At 38.2% G+C, this 24238-nt stretch overlaps 1 protein-coding gene across 1 annotated transcript in view; it reads right to left on the bottom strand.

The window, feature by feature from the left end:
* Window positions 1-24238, bottom strand: part of AIFM3 (AIF family member 3) — a 57235-nt gene that overhangs the window by 21638 nt on the left and 11359 nt on the right. The window contains exons 2-14 of the mRNA XM_075178731.1: window positions 17032-17247; window positions 13117-13330; window positions 11888-11997; window positions 10374-10483; window positions 9728-9772; window positions 8189-8285; window positions 7990-8102; window positions 7708-7794; window positions 7273-7364; window positions 6200-6330; window positions 5202-5317; window positions 2217-2288; window positions 723-786 (exon numbers count right to left, since the gene is read on the bottom strand). Coding sequence (XP_075034832.1) covers window positions 723-786; window positions 2217-2288; window positions 5202-5317; window positions 6200-6330; window positions 7273-7364; window positions 7708-7794; window positions 7990-8102; window positions 8189-8285; window positions 9728-9772; window positions 10374-10483; window positions 11888-11997; window positions 13117-13330; window positions 17032-17062 — 1282 coding nt within the window. The 5' untranslated portion in view covers window positions 17063-17247. The remainder of the gene's footprint in view (window positions 1-722; window positions 787-2216; window positions 2289-5201; window positions 5318-6199; window positions 6331-7272; window positions 7365-7707; window positions 7795-7989; window positions 8103-8188; window positions 8286-9727; window positions 9773-10373; window positions 10484-11887; window positions 11998-13116; window positions 13331-17031; window positions 17248-24238) is intronic.

Raw genomic sequence — 24238 nt, 5'->3', positions numbered from 1 at the left:
AAACCCACAAAAGGTTGTATTCAAAACCCTGTGGTCACTGACGTGCTGTAAAATGGACTTTTCTGAATAGAAAGTATTAATAATACAATTTCAAGCTTAGAGGAAACATTGATGCTAATTATCATCACCAACATCATCAGTGTGTATTTATCATGTTTATGTGGCCCAGAAAACCAAGACAACAGAACATTAATGATAAAAAAAAATTTTTTACTGAAAGCCTGGGAACGTGCTTTCAAAACCCAAAGTGCCCAAAAAAAGGTGCAAAACCAATAAAAAAAGTGCACAAAGGAGTGCGGTACTTGACCCTTCCTTTAAAAAGAAAAGGACCCTGGTCCCCGATCCCCGGAACCAAAAGGTCCCATAGGGGCCAAGGGTCTTCGGACCCCCTTCACCGCAAGGTGAAGGGGGTGGACTAGATGTCGAGCTTTAATGATCAATTGCCCACTCGCAGCTTTAATCAGAGGTGATGAAGGACGCCAACAGCAGCGCAATGATACATAAGCTTGACTAGCTGAAACAACTCCATCAGTCTAATGGTACACAAGCACCCCTTATTTTAACCATACAAACCCATCACTTATACTCTCTATTTGCTTGCACATAGCACACAGTGTAAATGACAAGTTACAGGCACACTGTTATGATAATCATGCACTTGTGTGAGTGCAGATTTGACAGAAACAGTACAGTGCCATGATTTCCTGCTGCACTTGTCTTACCTATTCCAATCACACACACATCGGCTCGAAGAACTTTTCCACTCTTCAGCACCACTTCTTTTAGCTGAAAACCAAGTTGTCCAATTAGTGAAGCGCACTGTTTAATAGCAGTGAACCAAAAGTAATCATTTCTTACTAATTATGTAAGTCAGTTGAGATATTTACTCACAAGCAAAGTATTAAAGTAATTTTGCAGCACTGAGCTTAATTCACACAATATACAGTATCTTCAAGTTGTACCATAATCATACATAGGCTATATTTCAGTAGTGGGTAACATGATATTTATATGCAGGAACCACACACTGTCATGGTGGATAAGCATCACATCAATTTGTAAGACCAGAGCAACCTATACAATAAGTTAGCCAATGTGTAGCTAGTCCAGCCAGTTAGAAGGTACCACAATGTGATTATGGTCTTGCTAGGCAGACTGTGTTAATAATCTGTATTCTCTCTCTGGCATCAGTGTCCCCAAAAAAATATGTTTTGGGTACATAAATGTAAGTACGTAACAACCTTATAAGTAGAAATGCTCACTGACCCCTGTGAACTGGTTTTGATTTTGGATCTGGATTAGCTTTGTGTTTTGGCTTTGGTTTTGGCAAAACCGCCCTCACATGTTTTGGTTTTTTTAGAAAAAATCCTAAAATATGCTAAAATCACATAATTTTGCTCTTTTTTTTGTTCCTACATTATTATTAACCTCAATAACACTAATTTCAAGCTATTTGCAGTCAATTTTGACCACCTCACAGGTCACATTATTATTTTCGTACACTTTTGGACAAATACTGCAGCGACCTGATTGGATGCTAAACGACAGAGCAATGACATTAACACACGGCAGTTCCTAGCACATCAGGATACATTGGCACACAAGAGTAGCAGTAAAGAAAAATGGGCGTCCGCCCTCCCTCCCACCCCCGGTTATGTTGGATCTTAAAAAAGAATCCAAAACTCACGAGATCCGAAGTTTTCACAATGACGTTTTCCCTCGTTTTCAAATCCGAAAAAGAACGAAGGTACTGAGCGCTCGGTACTTGGATCCCCTAAGTTCGGGTATATTCATTTCTCGGGAAACCGAGCTTGAGCATCTCTACTTATAAGTATTTATTTATATCATTTACTTTTTATAAGATAAACACATTAAACAGATACGTGGTTAGAACTCTTATTTAACACACTTGAGCTCTCATTAGCTATGTATCTGATGGGTACCCAGAGCAGCTTATTTCTTTGTGAAAAGAAAATATATGAAAACAAATATCAAATGAAAATGTGTTGCCTGTTTTCTTAGAGAAGGTCTACATCTAATTTGTACAATATTAGTACAGTGTCAAGGCTATCATCTCTAGCTATGGGTTTTACATTGTTTTATAGGAAACATTTGTCCACATTGCACTAGTCACTGTTAAGAATGTTGAGAATATCCATTGTGTTCCTGTAAAGTGACCCATATGTGTGCAAGAAGTCCTCCTATTTATTAGTTACCTTTCCTTCTTGTTCTCTTAGTTCAGACACTTCTGTCTGCATGTAAAACTTCACCCTGTTGCTTTCAAACACCTGGAATAAAGACATTGCAACATTTATCAACTATATTGTTTCACTTTGTGCAGAACCCAGAGATTATTGTGTTATTTTCTTGATACTTGGAATCATTAACAAGTGCGTTGTAGAGTTCACAAAGTTCTATGCAGTAATCCATGTACTTGTGTGGCCCACAGAAATCACACTATTTACAGCAATAGTTGTAATACAACAGTTGAATTGAGCTGTTTTGGTAACAAAGGCATCTTAGCTCAATAGGCATTAGTTACACAATGTTTATAGTCATAAGTAGGAATAACCATTTATCTTCTTGAGCTGTAAAAACTCTAGACAACCAAACCAGACATATAATAGCACGAGAAATAAAGTAAGTCATTTCACTTGCAATAAATAGGGATTAGTGATTCCAGTAAAACAATGCGGTACTTGTAGCTTCTCGCTTCATTATATGGGTTTTACAGCATTTAGTAATATTGTTTGTGCTTGGGTGTATGTACAACCTAGTCTTTTAGGAATGCAGTTGTAAAAGGTCTTGAAATATAATTTTCATCATCATATAACATTTTAATCAACCTCAAGCATAATGAAATATTTATCTATGTGTCAACTTAACAAGCAAGTAAAGCTACTATTTGACATTACTATATCTCAAAGGCTATGTATTACTATATAATAATATATATAAAAGTAGGTTGCCATGGTAGTAGGGAGATGCTTCTTTAACAGTAGGCAGACATTGGTAGATTTGCTTTGCAGGAAAGAACACTGAACAGTTGCAGATTCACAGAGGCGGGGCCATTAATGTCACAGCAGCTCAAATGACTGTAGTCTTAGCTTTCTGACTTGTATCAGATCCTAAAGATGTGGGAGAGGCTTAGCTATCTTTAATGGAGTAGTAAGGTTATTCTTTACTTTTTAACACAGCTGCAGTGGATTTACAGGATAATAGTTAATGTACGGTATTCTACCTTCATTGTTAGTATATCAAAATGTTTAAGGTTTAGTGGTCCTTTAAATATCACTAGGAATGTTTGGGGATTGTCATGATCATATCCTCCAAACAGACCGCGTTGCGCCCTGGGCAGTCGCCCCTATCGCACAGCCCAAGTTACGGCCATGCCTCCAAATGATTCTTGTATTGATTCTTCTTAATAGAAGAATGTTTAAAAATGTCTGGGTCAAGTTTTACAAATAGAACCTTACGTGAGTATGAGTAGCCATAGTTTGTAGTACTTAGTACTACTAACTAGGGCGACTCATACTTAGTAACTAGCACTACTACTAGTTAGTAGTAGTAGTACTTTTTAATGTAAAATGAAAACTACACTTTTCATACTGCAGTGGATGCATTTCTACATAGAAATGAGATGTCTGAGACGGCATTTTGTTAAACTTTAAGACACAGGTTCAAAAAGTTGTGTTTGTCATTCACTGGAATTTTTCACTTTTGTTGAAACAATGAGAACGTCTAACCTTTATCATATGTATATATGTACCTAGAAGTGCTCAGCTAATCCATCCATGTTTGACAAGAGAGTGGCTACAGGACCAGCAATGGTTAGGTTAGTAGTACTAGTGTCAATAGGATATTATGATATGAGCAACCTACTCTAGTGCCCAAATCACCCAAAATACAAAGGACTATGAAATAAATAAAAATTGTACTCACTATTTTGTAATTATACCAGATTTCTAGCACCAATAGTGAGATTCTCATGAAGGCAGGAGGAAGTAACATCACAGATACATAATAATAAGGTTATATATATATATGTAAATGGTTGTCATCTGCATAACATGTGCAGTACTGTACCAAATATGGACAGGGCCATATTCAGTAGTGATGTTGCCCTTGGTTTTGTGAGTGAATATGCATTTGCTCATTGATTCCCAACATGTTCTTACACCACTACACATCACCCCCTCTGCTATTAGTTTTACTAGAAAAAAGTGGTGGCCAAATAAGTAGTAAAAAACTAAATACATAAAGGCATTTTCACCCTGTTCCATAAATAGTGCTGGTATAGGTATGCAGCCTCTTTGCTTCTAAAGCCCCTTTTTAGTTAAAATCCACTTAAATTGTTTGTTTGCTATAGTTTTTCAGCAACTGATGTGTCCATATTACCATAATTGTTGGGGACATGTTCCTATAACTTCCATCCTGTATCTACCACCCAGTAGGAAGATGTTATATATAAACTCAGTGCTATTCGAGTAACAAAAGCAATTTAAAACATTACACACATCCTGCATTACAATTATTAGATATCAATGACAGCTTAATAGCCGGTCTGCTATCATGTCATGGATTATACTGCTCTGGCTCATAAATCCATTACTACCATTGATATGAGGCCAAGTTGTTGTTGATAACCTCAATAAAGCATAATTCATGCAAACACAATTGAGACAAGTTTTGATCTATAATAGCTTCTGTTTACTGTATTATCTTAATGCAGAAATCTTTGCACTTCTGCCAGGTGTAAAATTAATAATAACCCATTGTATAAGATATCTTATCACACATATACAGTGTGACACAGGATTGCTTGAAAAGCGTCCCACCGCTTTAAAGCCAAGAAGTAGTCCAGCACATTTAAGGATGTATAACCGATAATGTTGGATGCAATGGTTGCTTTATAAATACACATATGTTAATGTTAGTGAATTGATCATTATATAATCACAGTGCAAATGGTCAGAAATCACTGTTCGCCGCTCTAAGTAACTACATTTTCTTTTTGTGTACATGAAATGTCATTAATATCCCACTATACACACCTTATTATTTAGAATAAGTAAGACCAAATGTTCAACTAAAATAAAATGATATTTTGTTGGAAGTATCTGTCTTACATAATTACATGCACATTGTTCAGCTGTGGCCTTCTATATGTATTTAAATATGTATGTTCATAGTGTTATTACCTTCATGATTGCTAGTCCAACCTTTTCCCCTAGAAATTTTTTAAAGGGGATGTTCTCCAGTTCTACCACAGAGACGGAGTGAGCTTTTTCACACAGATAGGCTGCAACTTCCATGCCTGTATGTCATGATTCATGTAAAGAAAGAGAGATATAAAATTATGCACAGGTACGGTTCAATAAAGTGATATCACATAATCTGCTGTTTGATATATTCAAGTCATTACCGGACCAGGGCTGTGAGATGCGTATGAGATCTATCACAGTTGGAACAGTAATTTGATACATACTTGTGATACATTAGGAGTCCACTGGTATATTTGTTAATAAAAGACTGGCTAGAATAGCACATAACTGAAAAGGAGGCCACTACATTGTACTTAATTCATTAATTGTACTTAGTGCTATGGGTGCAAATGTCCATGAGCTTGAGTTAGACGGCATCATCATGGGGGCAGCACGGTGGCTAAGTGGTTAGCACTTCTGCCTCATAGCACTGGGGTCATGAGTTCAATTCCCGACCATGGCCTTATCTGTGTGGAGTTTATATGTTCTCCCTGTGTTTGCATGGGGGTGCTCCGGTTTCCTCCCACATCCAAAAACATACTGGTAGGTTAATTTGCTACTATCAAAATTGACCCTAGTCCCTGTCTGTCTGTCTGTGTGTGTATGTTAGGGAACTAAGACTGTAAGTTCCAATGGGGCAGGGACTGATGTGAGTGAGTTCTCTGTAAAGCTCTGCGGAATCAGTGGCGCTATATAAATAAATGGTGATAATGATGATGATCATAGTGTGCTTAGTGTAAGGAGTATTGCACTACATTTATAACAATTTAAATGTATTTCTTCCCTGATTTGTAATTTCTTCCAGGAAGAAACACTGAGAATTTACATCCCTGTGCTACATAAATGAGCATACAGTATACATACATATATAAAATATATATATACATAACGACTGTCACTAGAGCAATTTAAACATATGGGAGCAGAAACATCACCTAGGAAAGATGCTCCCACAATCACAGCGTTTCTACTAGTTGCCAGTTTCACTACCCTGTTGGCATCCTCAGGAGATCGTAGCGTGAAAACATTGTCCAGTTCTTTTCCTTTACAGGTCAAAGTTTTGGGGCTGTGGAGAAGTCAACTTGTTACTACCCACAATAACTTTTAAACAAACACATCTGAACATATGTCTGAGAGTGACTTATTTTTATGTCACAAGATATGCTAAACAAATAAATGTCCTTTTTAATTTATTTATAGAAAAAGCCTTTAAATGGTAAAACGCTGACGTATCAGCTGTGTTACTGTTAGATTAGCAGCGGTTGGAATAACAGTGTCATGTATTCAAGACTACACCCGCGCTGCCCCCCTGGACTGGAACAAGCTCCCTCCCTCCATCAGAACTTCCCCTAATCTGTCCAGTTTCAAACGGGCTTTAAAACCCACCTTTTTCTTAAAGCCTTCCAGTCTCCCACTTAACTTCCTACCTTTTCTTCTGCCTCTACCCCTCTTTCCCCTTCCCTTATCCTTATCTTCCGTTCCTCCTTCTCTCCCTCTCTCCCCCGTGTCTCTCTGTCTGTCTACTCCACCCCTTACATTATACGCTCCTTTGAGCAGGGCCATCTCTCCTCCTGTCTTCACCACTTTTAACTCTGCCCTCCAGCTACCTAGCCCTCCTCCTCGAGGACCCTCCACCCCCCATCCCCTCTCGCTCCCTTCTCTCCCCTCTGGGGGTCTCCCTGTCATTCGTGCCCTCCCTCTTGGACTCCGTCGTTGGCGGACCTTCCACTCTCCCCTCCTCCACCCCTTTAGCTGTGCCTTGAGCTCACAGAGTTACTGTGCTTATTGTTTACTGTACTGTGCTGTCTCACCTTGTATTGTAATTTTGTTTGTCCCTGTACGGCGCTACGGACACCTAGTGGCGCCCTATAAATAAAAATTAATAATAATAATAATAATAATTTAAAAACCATACCAGTCACTTGGTGTATGTCAACCACAAGTCAACCATAGAATAGTTCAAAACTTTGTCTTAGAGAAATAAAGGACAAAACAAAAATGAACTCACGTGCTTCCAGTGGCGATCAGCAGCTTGTTGTATTCCATCCTAAATCCATCTTTAAAAAGAACCGTCTTGCTCTTTGTGTCCACATTGACAACCTGAAATCATTTCTGTACAATGTGAATTTAAGAGAAGTTTGAAGTACAGGTAAATGATCACATAAAATAAGGGCCATTTTAATGACTTGTCAAACCTGGCACTTTTCCTGAGCCCATCAAGACAGTGAGCCCAAAACTTGTAATTACATTTTAGATTAATTTATAATCAATATATTATTATATATTATCAATACATTATATTATATTAATATATTAACCAATATATGTTTATATTAGTTCAGTTAGTATTCTAAAATAACCTACCAAGTCATCATTTTTATTTCTAGATTATTTCAGTCTGAATATTCAAAATATAGTATTTTTCCTCATCCAAATGTTTTACCTGGGTTTCAGTCAGAACTTCGATGTCATATGTATGGAAGAATTCCTTGGATCTAAGCAAAATCTGTTCTGCCTGAGAATCCATTGACTGCAATAACAATCAATCGCACAAGTTGCTGCATTACTTTAACATACACCACTAAAATATGTTTTCAGTCATTATTTATGCAGACTATGGCTTAAATACATGTCATTTGAATACTTTTTGTACACAACATTTAGTCACATTACTCTGAAACCTAAACAGTTAGAGATACAGTATACTGAAATTGTAAACACATACTTTGCTTAATTTGGATCGATCGTACGGCAGATACTTCTCAGACGTACACATTACAATCCTGTCTGAAAATCCCTCCTGTCTTAATGTTTCTGCACACACTAAGCCAGCAGGTCCTGAAAAAAGTACATATTGATGTAATATGATACATAGTATTATTCATAACAAGTAATGTTCTGCACTAGATGAGCTTTTTTTTTACCTGCTCCAATTATGAGAACATTAGTAATCGCTGTGCTATAATTACTGAGTGCTAAACACTTTGCCATAACTTTGGTTCTTCTTTGTGACTGTAGAGCCTATAGAAAAAAACATTAATACACATTTACTTCTGACAAAAAACTGTGAAGACTTATAGACTGATTCATAATTGAAAACAATTAATGCTCACATTACCTATGTGTAGTATGTATCATTTTCTGTCCTGAACCTATATTTATGATAATTAGATATATTAATTCACTGAGAAGCAGTAACATCACTTAGGCTTGTAAACACTAAGGGCTAGATTTACTAAGCTGCGGGTTTGAAAAAGTGGGGATGTTGCCTATAGCAACCAATCAGATTCTAGCTTTCATTTATTTAGTACCTTCTACAAAATGACAGCTAGAATCTGATTGGTTGCTATAGGCAACATCCCCACTTTTTCAAACCCGCAGCTTAGTAAATCTAGCCCTAAGCGCCTGATGCTGAGTTGGATGGATGTGTATTTTTTTTTTGCGTAAAAAACGCTATTTCCTTACTGTGCATGAATAATGCGTAAGCGCAAGTCCCTATGTAGTGTAAGACATATCTCATTTGCTACTTTCTACCCTTCGAGAGACAGGAGAGGGAAGGCGCAAGCATGTATAGCTAAGTACAGTAAGGGCCAGGGGAGGGCTGGCAAATTTTAGCCTGGGGGGGCAAACCTCGACTCAGCAGCCTATTAGGAACATTTTAAAGGGAAAAAATGCAGGTGGCCTAGTGACCCAGCCCAAGGTAGCCCACTATGGGGCCGGCCCTAGCGGAAAATGGCCCCCTGTAAGGGCATCTCTGGTACTTTCTGCCCATGCAGAGGTAGAAGGATCTGCAGATACATCTGTCTGGTGGTGTATCTGTAGCAGCTGCTCTATCCCTGGTGCAAAATAGTAAAAAAAAGCATGGTGGGAACAGTCCCCCTGAAAAATCCAATACCAGCCCTAGGCTCTGACAGGCATTGCTGGTACCACTATAGCAGGGAATGGAGTCCCCCCACCATAATGGCAACCAATCCTAGCCCATTCAGCATGGGGCTGAAGGCTATATTCAACTATTTATAAATAACACATTTAAATGCCAGTCTGCATCATCAACTTGATGACTGGCTTCTCTACTGCTTATATGCTTAAAGCGCATGATATAGTTTAAACGTATCTTCATTCAGTATATGTATTTAATGTAGTATGCTGACTCACAGGTATGTTAAGCTGTGTGCAGCTTTGCATGCTATGGAATTGGCTATAAATTGCGTCAAATTCAGAAACAGCCCTTAAGTGCCTCAGCAATGTCACTGGTATAGTGAATACAGGGGACAATTAAGCAGAACACAGGATATTGAAACTTGGATTGGGCTATTGTTAGGCAGTGGAGATTGAATGGTTAAGTTTGGCACCCGATACAGTCATGTGCCCCAGGCTGTCGCCCAGCCATACTGTAGTTTGGGCCAGCTTTGTTTAAGTTTATACTGCAAATTTTTAGGATTATTGTAAAGCTGATTACTTGCCTGTTTACTTGCACGAATATATACTCTTTCCTTCTCTATTTTAACCTGCAATGCACATAAAAGCAATATTAATCCTAATAAATAATGAAAAACTTGCCAAAAACATTTGTTAAGGAATTTCTTATATGAATTGCATAGGGAAACCTATTGATTGATCCCTATAGTCAGCAAAAATCCCAATTTAAATTATAATGTGTGCTGCATTTTGATATATTGGATTGTAAAAAAAATGTTTTGATGTGAACAGGCATATTCAATGAGCATAGTGACCAATAATCCAGATGTCACCGAACATTTTCGATTCAATGCAATCAACACCACATGGAAAATGCATTAAAAACTTGAATTCTATTTCCCGGTCTAATGTTTGCTCTTGAAATTAAAACAGAAATATCACATTGCTGGCTGGCTCCCGCATGCACATTAGAACCGGACTGACTGAAAATAAAAAATGATAAAAAATACAAATAATATTTTTAAAATAATTAATTTGGAGGTATACCCAAGTGAAAAAAGATAAAGCATTTTTTACATTCAAAATACCCTTCTATCGCTGTCCTAAGATGACGACAACAAATGCAGGATGGCAGTGGTGTTCTACCACTATCCTTGTCATATAGGGTTCCCCATGATTTGTAGAATGTACCTGAAATTTTGGCAGGCCATCTAACCCTGGAAAATCTTCTATATCACCAGTTGCAATGTTGAAGCATGCCCCATGCCATGGGCAACGCACTCGTCCTCTAGAGAGTACACCTGTCAGGTATAAAGAGCTATTAGTTATCTTGAGGAGATCACGGGTCAATGTTATCATACTGCAAATATATAGAGTATGTAGAGATAAATAGTAATAAAAAGAGGGGAAACATGAAAAGCCCACTACCTGCCCTCCTAACCATAATAAAAAAGGGAAACATTTTCAATATAAGCAGACTCCAGACCAAGTCACCTTGGAAATATCCAACCAGTTTCACATCCCTGGTGATTTCCCAGAGAATTGGCAAAGATGGTTTCAAGGAAATGGTCATAATCTCAATGTTATTAGCTTGTTAAAGTTTACATTACACTTTCCTAAACTCAATCTTTATCTATTAAATGGGGGGCAATCATAGCAAATACAAAAAAAAAATCACTTTCATGTAAATTAATTCGCCTTTCAGTTAAAGAATATACTGTATTTTAAACCTGGTAAATTTAATTAATAAGTGTGAAGTTGCATCAGAACCACTATGCAGTAAATTGATATAGGAAACATTTCCCACCAGTCTCCTAAAAGTGTATTTATCCCCTGTACACATTGGAGGCAGCAATTATTTAACAAATATTCATAATAATGCAGCCTTTGTAACCATCAGTGCAATTACTGAAGTCTGAGGTATAGTATTTGTGTCGTTCCTAATGGAAATGGTCCCCTACATGTTGTGTGTAGACGTTGATAGGCTAAGGCTGTTCTTGGTGAAATCCGACAAACAAATGGAACGTGGAAAGTGTAATTCAGACAAACACTTCATATAATGGCATTAAGACAATTAAGTATGTTGCACCGTTTATTGAAATTCAATTTTCTCCATCTGTATTTTAACACTAAACACAATTTGGTGATATTTTTAACAAAGGAGTATAGGTGCAGGATACTGAGCATGAGTAATGATAGAGGGGGAGTTTAAAGGGCTAACGAGTTATGACAATGAGCAGTAGGCCACTGACGAATAGAAAAACATTAAAGGGAAATGGTAATGCTAACGGTTTCTTGACCACAATTTATGAGAAATTATTCAGAGTTCAAAATCACAGTGGTCCACAATGTTCAGATGAAATAAGAGAAGAATAGCCTGTCAGCCAAACAGGGAGAATCAGTCACCAGCAAAGTGTCGCAGTAGCATCACTTGTTTTAGTAAAGATGTTCGCTCTTTTTTTGCTTGTACCTCATAAAGGTGCGACCAAAAAAGAGCAAAGTTCTCATTACCGTAACTGACAGTAATACGCAGATAACCGTAGTCATGAGGTTACTACGGAGGCTAATTGATTCTCCTCCAATGAATAGACAACATGACATTAGAAAATACAATGTGCGGGTATTAATGGCTGTGCAGTCCATGTGTAAGACCAACAGAATACAGTGGAGACATTGAGAATACAGTGGACTGCTCAAATCCAAACCTTTCACTAGTGGTGCCCCATAGTGCGGGCATTTGTGTCCCATTGCATAGTATTCTCCATTCTGCTTAATTAGCAAAGCTTTACCACAGCCCAAGTCAACCTCCCGCATCCTAGTGATAAACATAAACAAAATAATTAGCAAACCAAAAATGATCTTTGCAAACTCTAAATAAAACACATTTAGGGCCTGATTCAAGGAATGTGAATGGCGATATGTGCCGTATTTTGCGTAAAATCACTCTGCGCATGCCCAGAAGCTGACTATACACCAGTGGACGCAAGAAAATCCAATACATCTTCGGGCGCAAAGGACAGTCTACAAGTTCATGGATGAAACAAGGAGGGGAAGGGATGTACTCACATAGTCAATGTACAGTAAGGTATGCCAAGCTCGAGCGCACACAGCAGTGTCTGATTCAAGCTTTGGGCATCTCTAAGTAATGTGTTTTTCTGTCGTATCACCTGCACCAGCTACAGGGCAGGTGACAGTCGTATATGCATGCTAGAACGTGTGCTTGCAATCGGGAGGTACTGTAAGAATGCATTTTATATATAGACATTAATAACATCATGATAAATGTATTTGATTGAAAAATAATCTTTTTTTTTAATTATTTCATTAATGACTACATTATTAACAGGCGATGCTAATTGTTTTTGTTTGTTTTTCAGTGTGCCCTGCTGAGACTTTATATTCCACATATGTATTGGACGTATCCTGCAGTGTATTGTGTCTATCAGAGCAGAGCGCACCTCGATCCATATACATAACAAGAGACGCAGTTAAATGCAGACATGAGTGTGCCCGAATTTTGTGCATTTTTAAAAAATTCCATTTAAATTCGTTTTGTGTGCCATAATGAATCAGGCCCTTAATGTTTAATTTCTGATGGGTTGCACATTTATAAGAAAGCAATCAATACAAACCATTAATGGATACATTATTTAACTTCAGTATTGCTTTAGGATAGTTATGCACACATTCCAGCTAGCAATAGGAAAAAAAATACTACTAATAATAATAAGTAAAATAAAAAAACAAAATGAAACAAAGAATAGCCTAAGTATATGCAGTACTATAAAAATTACTGGCAAACCTGAGAGTGGGCCATTAATTGGTGAAACCTGTCAGCCATTTTGTTTACTAAAGACTACATCACACTGCCAGCTACAAAATTATCAGTAAAACAAATCAGCAGCATTATACTGATTAGGACATTAGCACATACTGTCCATTTTCCAGATCCTTTACATGGCACACGGAGGCTTCCACCATATCTTTGGGGTTTGTATAAGGATTGAGAACAATGGGTCTTTCCTCGTGGTGATAGTGTCGAGTTGTTCCATTTGTTTTATATGCAAGAGGACTGGCTTTCCCATTGGGAGACATTTCTTCTTTTTCCCTTTCTTTCTCAGGTAAAACAACTTCAACTTTTACTTCAACTGTAAAACAAACATCAGTTTTACATCTTGTAAATAGTTTTATTGCAATGAAATGTGAATAATGCTGTAAAGAACACTAAACCCCAAAATTTACATGTTCATATATAAACCATGAATGTAAAATAAAATACATTGTTCATTACTAATATGACATTCCACTGCAGCTATATTAAAGGTATTACTACCTCACTACACTACAGACATCTGCAACTGTCTGGTAGTGGCCGGAAAGCTGACACTTAGCTGCTGTGACTTCACTGGCCACACCCATGTGTATGAATCAACCAATCCAAACTGTGCATTTCTGAAAAACAAGTCTGCTTAGCTGTCAGTCACTGTCTGCTTGTTTAGTATAAGAAGCACATACAATCTAACATGGAAACCTGCTGCAGAGGAACACATGGTGGATATATTTATTCAAGTATAGACATTCAAGTTATTTCATGTATATTATTAAGCTCAATAATACACAGCCTTTGCTATATACCAATGTCAATTAGAGACATTACATGTTCTTTAAAGAGGACTGAATGGTATTTTTCCTAAAACTTGGCTGTGCAACCTTTTTAAGTCTGTGCAACCATTTTAAATGACATAACTGGAGCATCTAGACTCATAAATGTTGGTGTCCTTGACCCATCTCATCGATTACCCATACTTTTCACACAGAACCTTAAGATTAAACCAGCAATCCCGTGATAAAATCAGTATGTTTCTGTGTAGTAGACTGTCTGTGTCTGGCAGACATTTTTATTAGCCAACCAGAGAGCTTTTGCAGACAAAAAAACAGTGATTTGTAGGAGGATACTTAAAGAGTACTTATCTTGTTATTTGAAGAAAAAAATCTTATATGCGGGATTGCTGATTTAACTGGTTCTGTCACAAAGAACCAATATAGCTCCTCTTCTGTACACAATTTATTCCCACTTCAGTAAGACCTACACAAGTTGATTTTTGTCATTCTCTCATTTTTTTTACGGATAAAAAAACAAAAGTTTATCATACATACTGTGTAGAGAAAGAGCCATCTCTCAGACACCTCTGCCAGGCTTAGGCACAGGTCAATTGTGTCTAATTCTAAATGCAAATCTACCTCCAAGATTGTACCAATATGCTTAAAAATCAATGATTTTGCTTGGAGCTAAGAAGCCTTACTGCAGATTGTTGGGGGTAACTGCTTGAAAAGGAAGCCCAGCGTGCCCAGGGGGAAAGATGACCCAGTGCTTATGTGCGCCATATTCAGTCAGAGTTGTCTGAATGAGTAGCAGATGCGTTCACTTGACAACAGACACAATCTCAGACACTTACGTCCAAATAGCGAACATATACAAAAACCTTTTATTTTATATGTTACAAAGCAGTTGCAATGAAACATCATTTAAATTTGAATAACCTAGCTGTCAGGATGAGAGCATAAATCTGATATGATGAAATAGAATATTAAATGTTAGGGCCCACATAAAATATTGCATTGATACATTATTCCACTTCCTAATTGACTTCCTTTCAATAGGCAGTGTAAACACAAAGAACCACTAAATGTAAATGAGAGAGCCAGATGCCTGGGTGAGAATCTTGGGGATGAAGGCAGCAGTTTGAAGGCCTGTACAGGTATATAGAAATATGAGCTTCAAAAGGAAAATGTCTTCATAGTTAATATTTTGGTAAATCCGGGTGGAACTCCATACTGAGGAGCAGAAATCACACTAGGGTTGTGAATGACAGGAACGGGTGGTATACGTGAACAGCTAAAATCACATATCTTTGGAAAAGGTATGTCACATTGTCAAAATTTCATCATGTTTGGTAATAAAAGATGGACAAAGTCATAAGGGATTTATTAATAATAAAATTGAGTCTGTGTGATGCTCCACAGAAAAGTTAGGTCACATGGTAGAATTGAGTAGTAAATCAGACAACATGCATATGGTTATTGAAAAAGTGGAAGTGTCTTTAAAAAGCTGAAACCAGTTACAGCAAATTGTTTTTGGGAAATTAATTCACATTGATAAGCTGTCCATCTTCCAAGCCAATTTCCCTTGGCCAGAAAAGGCAATTCATGTAAGTGCTACTCTGAATCTCTTTTATTTTAAACTGTATTGCTTGTTATGTCAATCTATTAATTGTTTATTCATTATTTTTTTTATATCTGTATGGCCTGTACTTTTGTATATTAAATATATAATTTAATAGGTTGCATCCTTGATACTCTAACGAATCCATTGGCCTGTTAAGAAGAATATAGCTCAACCAAGTTAACACTTTGAATGCCAGCATGTGATTTGTTTATACATTTGATTAACAAGCTGTGTGTGCTTGCATTTATATTTGTGTAACAGTCTGGAGGTGTGAAGAGTTAACCCTTTGCTTACTGGTGTGGGTCTTGCTAGTCTGTGAGCAGCTAGAAGCCTTGTGTACCAGTGTGGGACAGTATATTGGGGTCCTATTGCCCGTATTCAATAGGTGGTGGCAAACCTGAAGTGTGTGAGGTGTGAGCGCTGTTTGGGGGCGATTCAGTAGGTCTATAACCTGTGTGATAGGTAAAGAGAGACTGCGGGCTGGAATCGGGTGACCTCATACAGCAAACACCCCCAAAGTCACAGCAGCTGGGATCGTGTTCATGACACTAGCGAATACAGCAGGAACAACTTCCCAACATACGTACAAAAAGTCTCTGTAAGTTTCTGCGAATCATATGCAAAACCTCTAAATATGAACAGTTAGCTAATCGGGTGTTCGCCATTATCCGCTGCTTACACCCGCCACTCACCACCCGCAATTAAAATATCTTTATCAGTCATATCTTCCAATACATCCCAGTCTGAATATGTACACAATTGATTGAACACGACCTTACTTACATTGCCTACATTAGAACACCTCTTCCCTCCCCTGTCAAACCTCTTTAGCCGTAAGGAGTGCCAATAAGTCGCAGGTCTGAATAGCTGCAGTTGTGCACGTTCACTTTCTGAGTATGTGTAGTGCAAACATACGTACATGTCACTGTGAGACAGGCCCTTACTATGTTCTTAATGTGCTGTCATGCAAAAGAACGGTGATAAAATAAATATGTATAAATTACAAATTGCAGATATAAAAAAATAAACAATTATCTATGTTCAATTATCTTTGCAGCATGGAAGCGACTAAAACCCCACACATTAACAAAGAAGTCCAAATTTTCCACACAGTTTGGGTTCCATTGACATTTTCGTTAATATTTGGTTGACTTTTATATCTAGCATTGTCATTGCCTGGTTCTAAAATATGTGCATAATTATAATAAGCTATTTACAAAGTTATGAAACTATATTAATTTCCTTAATAGTTAAAAATAAATCTTTCTTGTATTTAGCATCAACTGCCAAAACCATGCACTTATCAAACTACTCCCCACTGCTATAAGATTGAAAGGATTTGGCATTTTTATCATTAATGTGGCATAGTCTTGCAGGGTACAAACTATATTAGTTCAAGCTCATTATAGTAAAATTCCAGCTGAATGTTCTGTATGTGAAAGAAAGCAGAATAACATTTTCCTGGGATTAATTGTAACCTAGAGCGCTCTTTAATCCTCCCTGCAAGAGCGCAGAATTAACATTCCTTCCAGCAGTAGCCCCGCGGAGTCTGTAAGTCTGTACATGGCTCATTGTGCACAGCATTATGACATGAGCTGCAAAATAACCTTAATGGGTTCTCACCTGGTTTAGGTTTGGAGAAGCATCTCCCCATGGTGAATTAAATGCGAGAAATGAAAATGTACAAAACATACAATGGTTCCGTACACGCAGGTCCCAGGTGAGATGTTAAGCCATGCTTTAGTGAAGTACATACTAGAAAAGCCTGCAAAATAATAGAAAGGACATCCGTATCGTTGGAGGAGCCTGTCTTTTCATGCTGCAAGGTTTCTTCACCACCTGTATAGGACACAAGAGTTACATTAATTGGTGGAAGACCCATGAGTCAGGTTTATTACTTTCAAAAGAGAAAACTACGACAAATATCTGCCACAAATCCACAATACATAAAAAAATGCCACTATGTTGTCATTTGTAGCAAATCAGTAATAGTCAGGGGAGGGCTGAAAAATATGAGTCCGGGGGGCAGGACTTGACTGAGCAGCCTATTAGGAACATGTGAAAGGAAAAAAATGCAGGTCAGGGGCAAACGCAGGATTTGTAGAGGGGGGTTTCCACACCACACCGCCAGTGGGCGTGACCAGCATGCATGGGGGCGTGGCTATAATTTTAGATAGTGCTTGGCTGCTGTCCAACTCTTCCTATCCCCATAATATACACAGGCAATGCTGCGTGCACTACTGTTAGATGCACACAGCTCTCTCTTTTCAAGCAGAATTATGTGAAGCGGGAGTGCCCCAGGCTTGAAGGGGGGTTTCCAGGCACTAGGAAACCCCCCCCCCACCTTCCTTGGTTTGTCTATGCAGGTGGCCCAGTGACCCAGCCCAAGGTAGCCCACTATGGGACTGGACCGGGGGACAGATGTCTTTCTGCCCCCCAGCCCAGTCTGCCCCTGATAATAGTAAGGTGACAAAGTCATCTAATTAATTGAGAACATATACATCGAACTGTGCATGTCATGTGGATTACTCGCCCTGGCTACAGATAGATGAAGATACAACCAATGCATCTTTCCTGCATAGCAAAGTTACAGAGAAACCCAACAGAAAACTGTAATCTCTGTGATGAGCAGTTGTTGTTTGTTCAGATATCAAGTCCACATTTAATAGGAACCACAGAGAAGAATTAATACACATAGAGAAATTGTACAAACTGCAGTTTGTTGTTAGTTAGTAGGAGCGCTTGGGGTTGTGTTGAACTGAAGTATTACAGTATTGAGAAATTTTAAATTTCCAAATAAAGACAAGTTGCAAAGACTTGTCACAATCAGCATACAATGGTGAGTGTAATGCAATTCTGTAGCACAATCCCTTTGCATTAGCTACAATGGCCGCCCATGTGACCCCACCGTATCAGCATCAATTTACAATTAATGACACTTGGCAAGATGCATTTCATAGAGCTGTCTCCTAAGTTACAGGAATTAATTGGCACACAACCCAAGAGTGAAAATAATCTATGAAAATAATCATTCCAGGTAAAGATTTCCTTTGGCAAAACTGTGAGAACCATTGAACATGCCAAGTGATTATTAAGCATCTAAAAAGAAATGCAAGATTACCCTTTACATGCCTAGTTTGGATTGCTTGCATAAAAGATATTTACCATAATACTGAGAAACCAGTGCAAATGCTTGTTTCTCCCCCTTTGGTGATGGCATGCACCTACATTAAAATAACAGTGACAGAGCAAAATTTGAATTAGGCATTTAATAGTGATTGCAGGCTATTTGCAGTAATGTACAATAATTAATATGGGAGGAAGAGATCAGTGGTCGAAATGGGCTAGTATACGGTGTTATGCCGTAACTCCACTTCTCTCACTGCCTTCATTGTAAAACTATCAAATGCCAATCACTTACATTTTCCATACTGCCACTTCTAATTTCTCACTTTGACCACTGGAAGAGATAATGAATTTCAGTGGTAGAAACCGCACAATTTTTGAGTTTTTGCAGATGTCAGCAGATCCCTTATAGATGCAGACAATTGCTTAAGTTTTGCACTTAAACTTTAACAGGGCTCCCTTTCTGTCATCTAGTAATATTTTATATGGCAAAGTGCATTTCATTATCCACAAAACATTATAATGTAATGTGATGCCCTAAGGATGTTCCCTTTTTCTCATGACTTTATTAAGACACAAATCAAGCACCAATGAGCAGTATTTTAGGAGAAAAAAGTAAGGCTGGGTACACACTACAGAAAGTTTCTCCCGATACGACATCTTTAACAATTTTACGAACAACTGAAAAAAGTCCCGATCAGCATGCTGATTCATGTGTACACACTATACACGTTTTACACAATTTACCTTCAGATCTGTGCTCTTCATTTGTCAAAACCATCTGCTGAAAAGATTGTGATTCTGTACATTCCATATAGATCTATGGACACAGCCGGTCATGAGTGCATACACACTGCAGAATTGGAACAACATCATCCCATCGTTGAATGACATTTTTAGTCCAGATTAAGAATGAAATGAATCAATGTAATGTGCTTTGGAACGATAATCGTTCATCGTTTGAGCATACACACTAATGCAATATCTAGCTGAACATTAATTTATCGTGTGATTGGCCCGATAATTGACTGAAAGCCATGTAGTGTGTACCCAGCCTAAACGTTATTACTCATTAAGGCGAGGTTCAACCCCAATTGACAGTAGGAAGTACTTTGAGGTGATGTTTTTACTTTGGCAGACATGTATATCACCATGACGGACTGTAAGGTCAACAAATGTATCACAAATTGTCTACATGGATTGTTATGATTGTTGTTAATTTGTAATGGCTCACAAAATTTGTGAGTCTCCCAAATATTCTAGGATACTAGGCAAGTGTGAGATGCACATTAGCAGAAAAGCAAATGTCTAGGTGCATTTTTGACCAATGTAATAAAAACCGTCAAATAGACAAAACTGACACATGTAATAAAGAAATTCAGAATGTTTCCTCACTCTCATGATTAATTTAAGACAGGCATGAGAATAAATGAAGCAGTATGTAAGGTGAAATGCGTTGAGCTGAAATGAGTGAAGGAGGTGATCCTAAGCTGGAAGTGGGTTGGAACTTGTAGTGAGGTTTTACTAATCCCATCATAAGCATTTTCTATAACATCCACAACCTGCATATGTAGGCGCATTCCCTCTTACAGAGGTGTTTCACCTGGGTATGTACCATAAAATTGCGATTGGGGTAGAATTATGCGCAAACAAAAAAACCTGTGAAGGTCGGCATTTTCTGCATATGCAAATTAGCCTTAATGCTTCTTTATCAAGGCAAGATTAAATATAATTCATTTACAATAACAGATCGGGGATACCCAGTGACTAATTATCATAAAATGGCAGAATGTTTGCATTACTAAACATTATTATTATCTTTTATTTATAGAGCGCTGACATAATATGCAGTGCTGTGCACTGAAAGGATCATGGCATGAACAGATTATATACAATGACATGAAACACAAAGTAAAGATGGCTATGCCCAAAGGATCCTGTAGTTTAAGAGGTTTGGGGAACACGTGATACATAAGTTAGAGGAATAACACTTGAAGCAGCTGGAAAGGAAAGTTTATGTTATCCCAATTCATTCCATTCATTTTCGACAGGGTGAAACCAATCTTTAACAGCTGATCGGTAATCAGCCTGAACATCTAGGTGTGCCATCTACTTGTATCCATTGTCAATACTTTATTTTCCATGAGATCATACTGGTCAAAGGGCCTGTAGTGAGGTATGTCTGTCACAATGCTCTTGTCAGCATTCATGTCTGCAGCAATTGGTTAAATACATTATCTAGGAGGATCTGTCAGCAAATCTCTGCAAATTGGACAAACTCCTAAAGTAGCAGTTAAAGCAAAGCTTATGGCATTGTCTTACAAAAACCCACCTTAACAAATGAAGGAAACGTGAATTTTAGAAATGATGGGGAAAGACGCAAATTATCTGTCTCCCCTAATACAATGGCAAGAAGCTGGGAAGTCAACAAGCATTGTTTAACTATTTAAAACATCATGTCCCAGAGGGTTCATTTACTATGGTTATTGGTACGGTGTATTAAAATACTTGGCTATGGGCCGGAAAGCTTGGAACAGTGACAATATAATCCCAGCTTTAATTCCGCATTTCTTATAACTTATCCTGTCTGCAAATTACCATTTTTCTACTTATTTAGTCTTCCAATACTAATCCTCTTGTGGTTTCACAAAGACACAAGTACTTATAAAGGCACTACTTGTTCTACAATGTTATTATTGTCTGAGTTACAGATTTTCCTGTTTTTTTGTTGTACCCAGACTGCAAGGGGATCTTTTAATTTTACCTGAAATGGAATTTTAGTGAAGATCAACGTGGATGATATACTTTTGCTTCATTTAAAGCTGCACTATCACCTACTGTAAAATATCACCTACAGTAAATGTTACTAAAGTGCCCCCCCCCCCATCCAGAGCCATGGGGGCTGCACTATGACTAAACCTATGACCCGCCGATGACATTTTAAGGTGCAGCAAATATTTTTTCCTCACATAAAAAATATGAAAATAACAGTGGTCCATCACTGGCATGAACAGTATCCTTAAGGTTTTCTTTTTCATAATAAAAAAGGATAGTTTTGATAACTAACCCTTGGGCTAGCCAACTTGGTGTGGCACACATTAACTTTGAGAAACACAAAGCATGGAGACTGCACTAATCATAGTGGTAATCACACCCTGGGCATTTCAGCTTGGTGCTTACTGCTTTTAATATGAGGATGCCAAAATAAAGTGTGCCCCCATATAGGCAAAACCCAACCAAGTGCAAGGGCTCTGCCAAGTCAAAATGGGTTCAAAGTTAGTAAAATGTGCTAACAGGGGATTTTGAAAACCATTTCCTGGTCACTCTAGTGTTTGGGTTGTTAAGCTTATTAATTGGGACTATCAGAGGTGGTAACTATGCGAGGTCTATAAAGTCTCTGTGAAATGGGAGATCAGAATAAACCCTGTTCATTACATTACAGTAAAAGTGCCTTTACTGAGATTTTTTTGGGATCTTTTATACCACTCACTGGTCATATATTGGATGACATTTTGATTTTTTCTAAAGATTTTGATTCGACACCATAACCAGGTCAGGTAGGTTCTCAACCTCCTCCGGTCCAATCAACTCTATTGTAAATTAGAACAATGCCTCTTTGGTGCAAGGGAAACCCATATTCCTCAGATTACTTGTATCAGGTCAGGGTCTTAAAATGAATCCAGAGAAAGTGGCACCAGTCCTCAATTGGGCTCAACCTTTTCGTTTCAAGGCTATTGAACGATTTGTGGGATTCACTTATTATTACTGTAAATTTATCAAGGACTTCTCTTCGATAATAGCTTCCATTACTGCTCTTACCTGTAAGGGAACTTCTCACAAGATCTGGCCATCAGAGGCAGTTTCTGCTTTTCAAACTCTAAAAAAGACTTTCTCTTCTGCATCAGTCCTTATGCATCCAGACCTCACCCAGCCATTCTACCTTGAAGTAGATGCCTACATTAAAAGGATTGGTGCAGTTGTGTCCCAAAAAGATTCTACTGAGAGGTTTCATCCCTGTGGGGTTTTCCTATAAGAAATTCTAGCCTGCCAAAAAACAACAATGGAATTGGTGATATAGAATAATTGGCAATTAAATCAGCACTTGAGGAATGTAGTTAAGTCCTAGAAGATGCTGTGCACCCTATCACCATATTTACTGACCATGAGAATTTAGTCTACCTTCAGACAGCTCATACCCTCAAACCATGACAGGCAAGGTGGTCTCTGTTCTTTACACACTTTAACCTGATCCTAACCTATAGAGCGGGTTCCATGAATCAACAAGCCAATGCTCTGTCTCGTTGTTTTGATATCTCGGATCTTCAGATGTCTCCTGACCAAAAATCAATCCTAGATCCGGTCAGTATTGTAGCTTAGCAGTACCTCTTCTAAAACTCTGCCAGCAGGTTGTTTCTCTTTAAATCCTAATTTCTAATCTAAGGTGTTTTTTTGGGCTCATGACTCAAATATAGCAGGACATGCGGGAGTCAAAAAGATCCTCTCTTTGATTTCCAGGTATTACTGGTGGCCCACTATTCACTAGGATGTCCAGCAAAATGTCCAGGCTTGTACAACCTGTGCTTAGCATAAAATTATTGGCACTCTCCCATGGGTCCTCTCCAGCCATAACCTATCCCTGACAAGCCTTGGTCCAGCATCTCTACATACATCATAACTAATCTTCCTGGTAGCAAGGGTTTAACACAGTCTAGGCTACGGTTGGCCATTTTTCATTAATTACTTCTTTTGTCCCACTGAAAAGATAACCCTCCGATCCAACCCTGGCCAATCTCTTTATAAATTAATTTCTCGGTTTTGCAGGGCATTTGTGATAAATTAAATGCAACTTCTCCTCTGGCTATCATCAACAAACGAATGGGCAGACAGAAATGGTGAATAAAGACCTTGAGCTCTTCTTGAGAATTTTCTCTTCAGAGAATCAGGATAATTGGAGTAACACCTGGGCTGAATTTTCCTACAACAACCATCTTCATAATTCCTCTGGCTCTACTCCCTTCTTCATTGTGTTAGACACTCTCCACGAGTTACTTGTATTTTCTTCCCTTAAGAACTCTACAGTTCCCACTTTAGAGTCACTGTTCCATTATTTTTCTCGCATTTGGACCCAAACTAAAGAAAATTTTACAAAGACGCTTCTTCGCTACAAAAGAGTTGTCTACAAAAAGCAGCAACCAGTACCAGTATTAAGGTGGAGACAGAGTTTGGTTATCCACCTACAATTTAAGACTCTGGTTGCTACCATGAAACTGTCTTCTCATTATAATGGGCCTTACCGCATCTCACCAGTTATCAAACCTGTGACTTTTAAACTTGAATTACCTCCTTCCTTCAGAACCCACAACATATTCCATATTTCCTTATTGAAGCTACTAGTTCTGAATAAATTGTCTGTCCCCCTTGTATTGAGTTGTTGAATTCCTAGATTTCCAAAGGGAGACTTTAATTCCTAGTTGATTGGAAGGGTTATGGTCCTGAAGAAAGAAATGGTGAATAAAGACCTTGAGCTCCTTGGTTGAAGCTAAGGAGGTTATGCTCCCAATTTCTCATAAAAGTACATTTTCGCCTAATTATCGGCACACCCTTAAAAGGGGGGGTACTTTCAGTGCCAGCGGTGCTAGGCAATGGGCCTTAACTTCCGGTTCCCGGCTGGTATGAGGTATAGGACGCGACCCGTTGCTAGGCA

Source organism: Mixophyes fleayi, chromosome 1 (genome assembly GCF_038048845.1).
Source record: "Mixophyes fleayi isolate aMixFle1 chromosome 1, aMixFle1.hap1, whole genome shotgun sequence".
Lineage (NCBI taxonomy): Eukaryota > Metazoa > Chordata > Amphibia > Anura > Limnodynastidae > Mixophyes > Mixophyes fleayi.
This window is presented reverse-complemented; position numbering and strand designations above follow the sequence as displayed.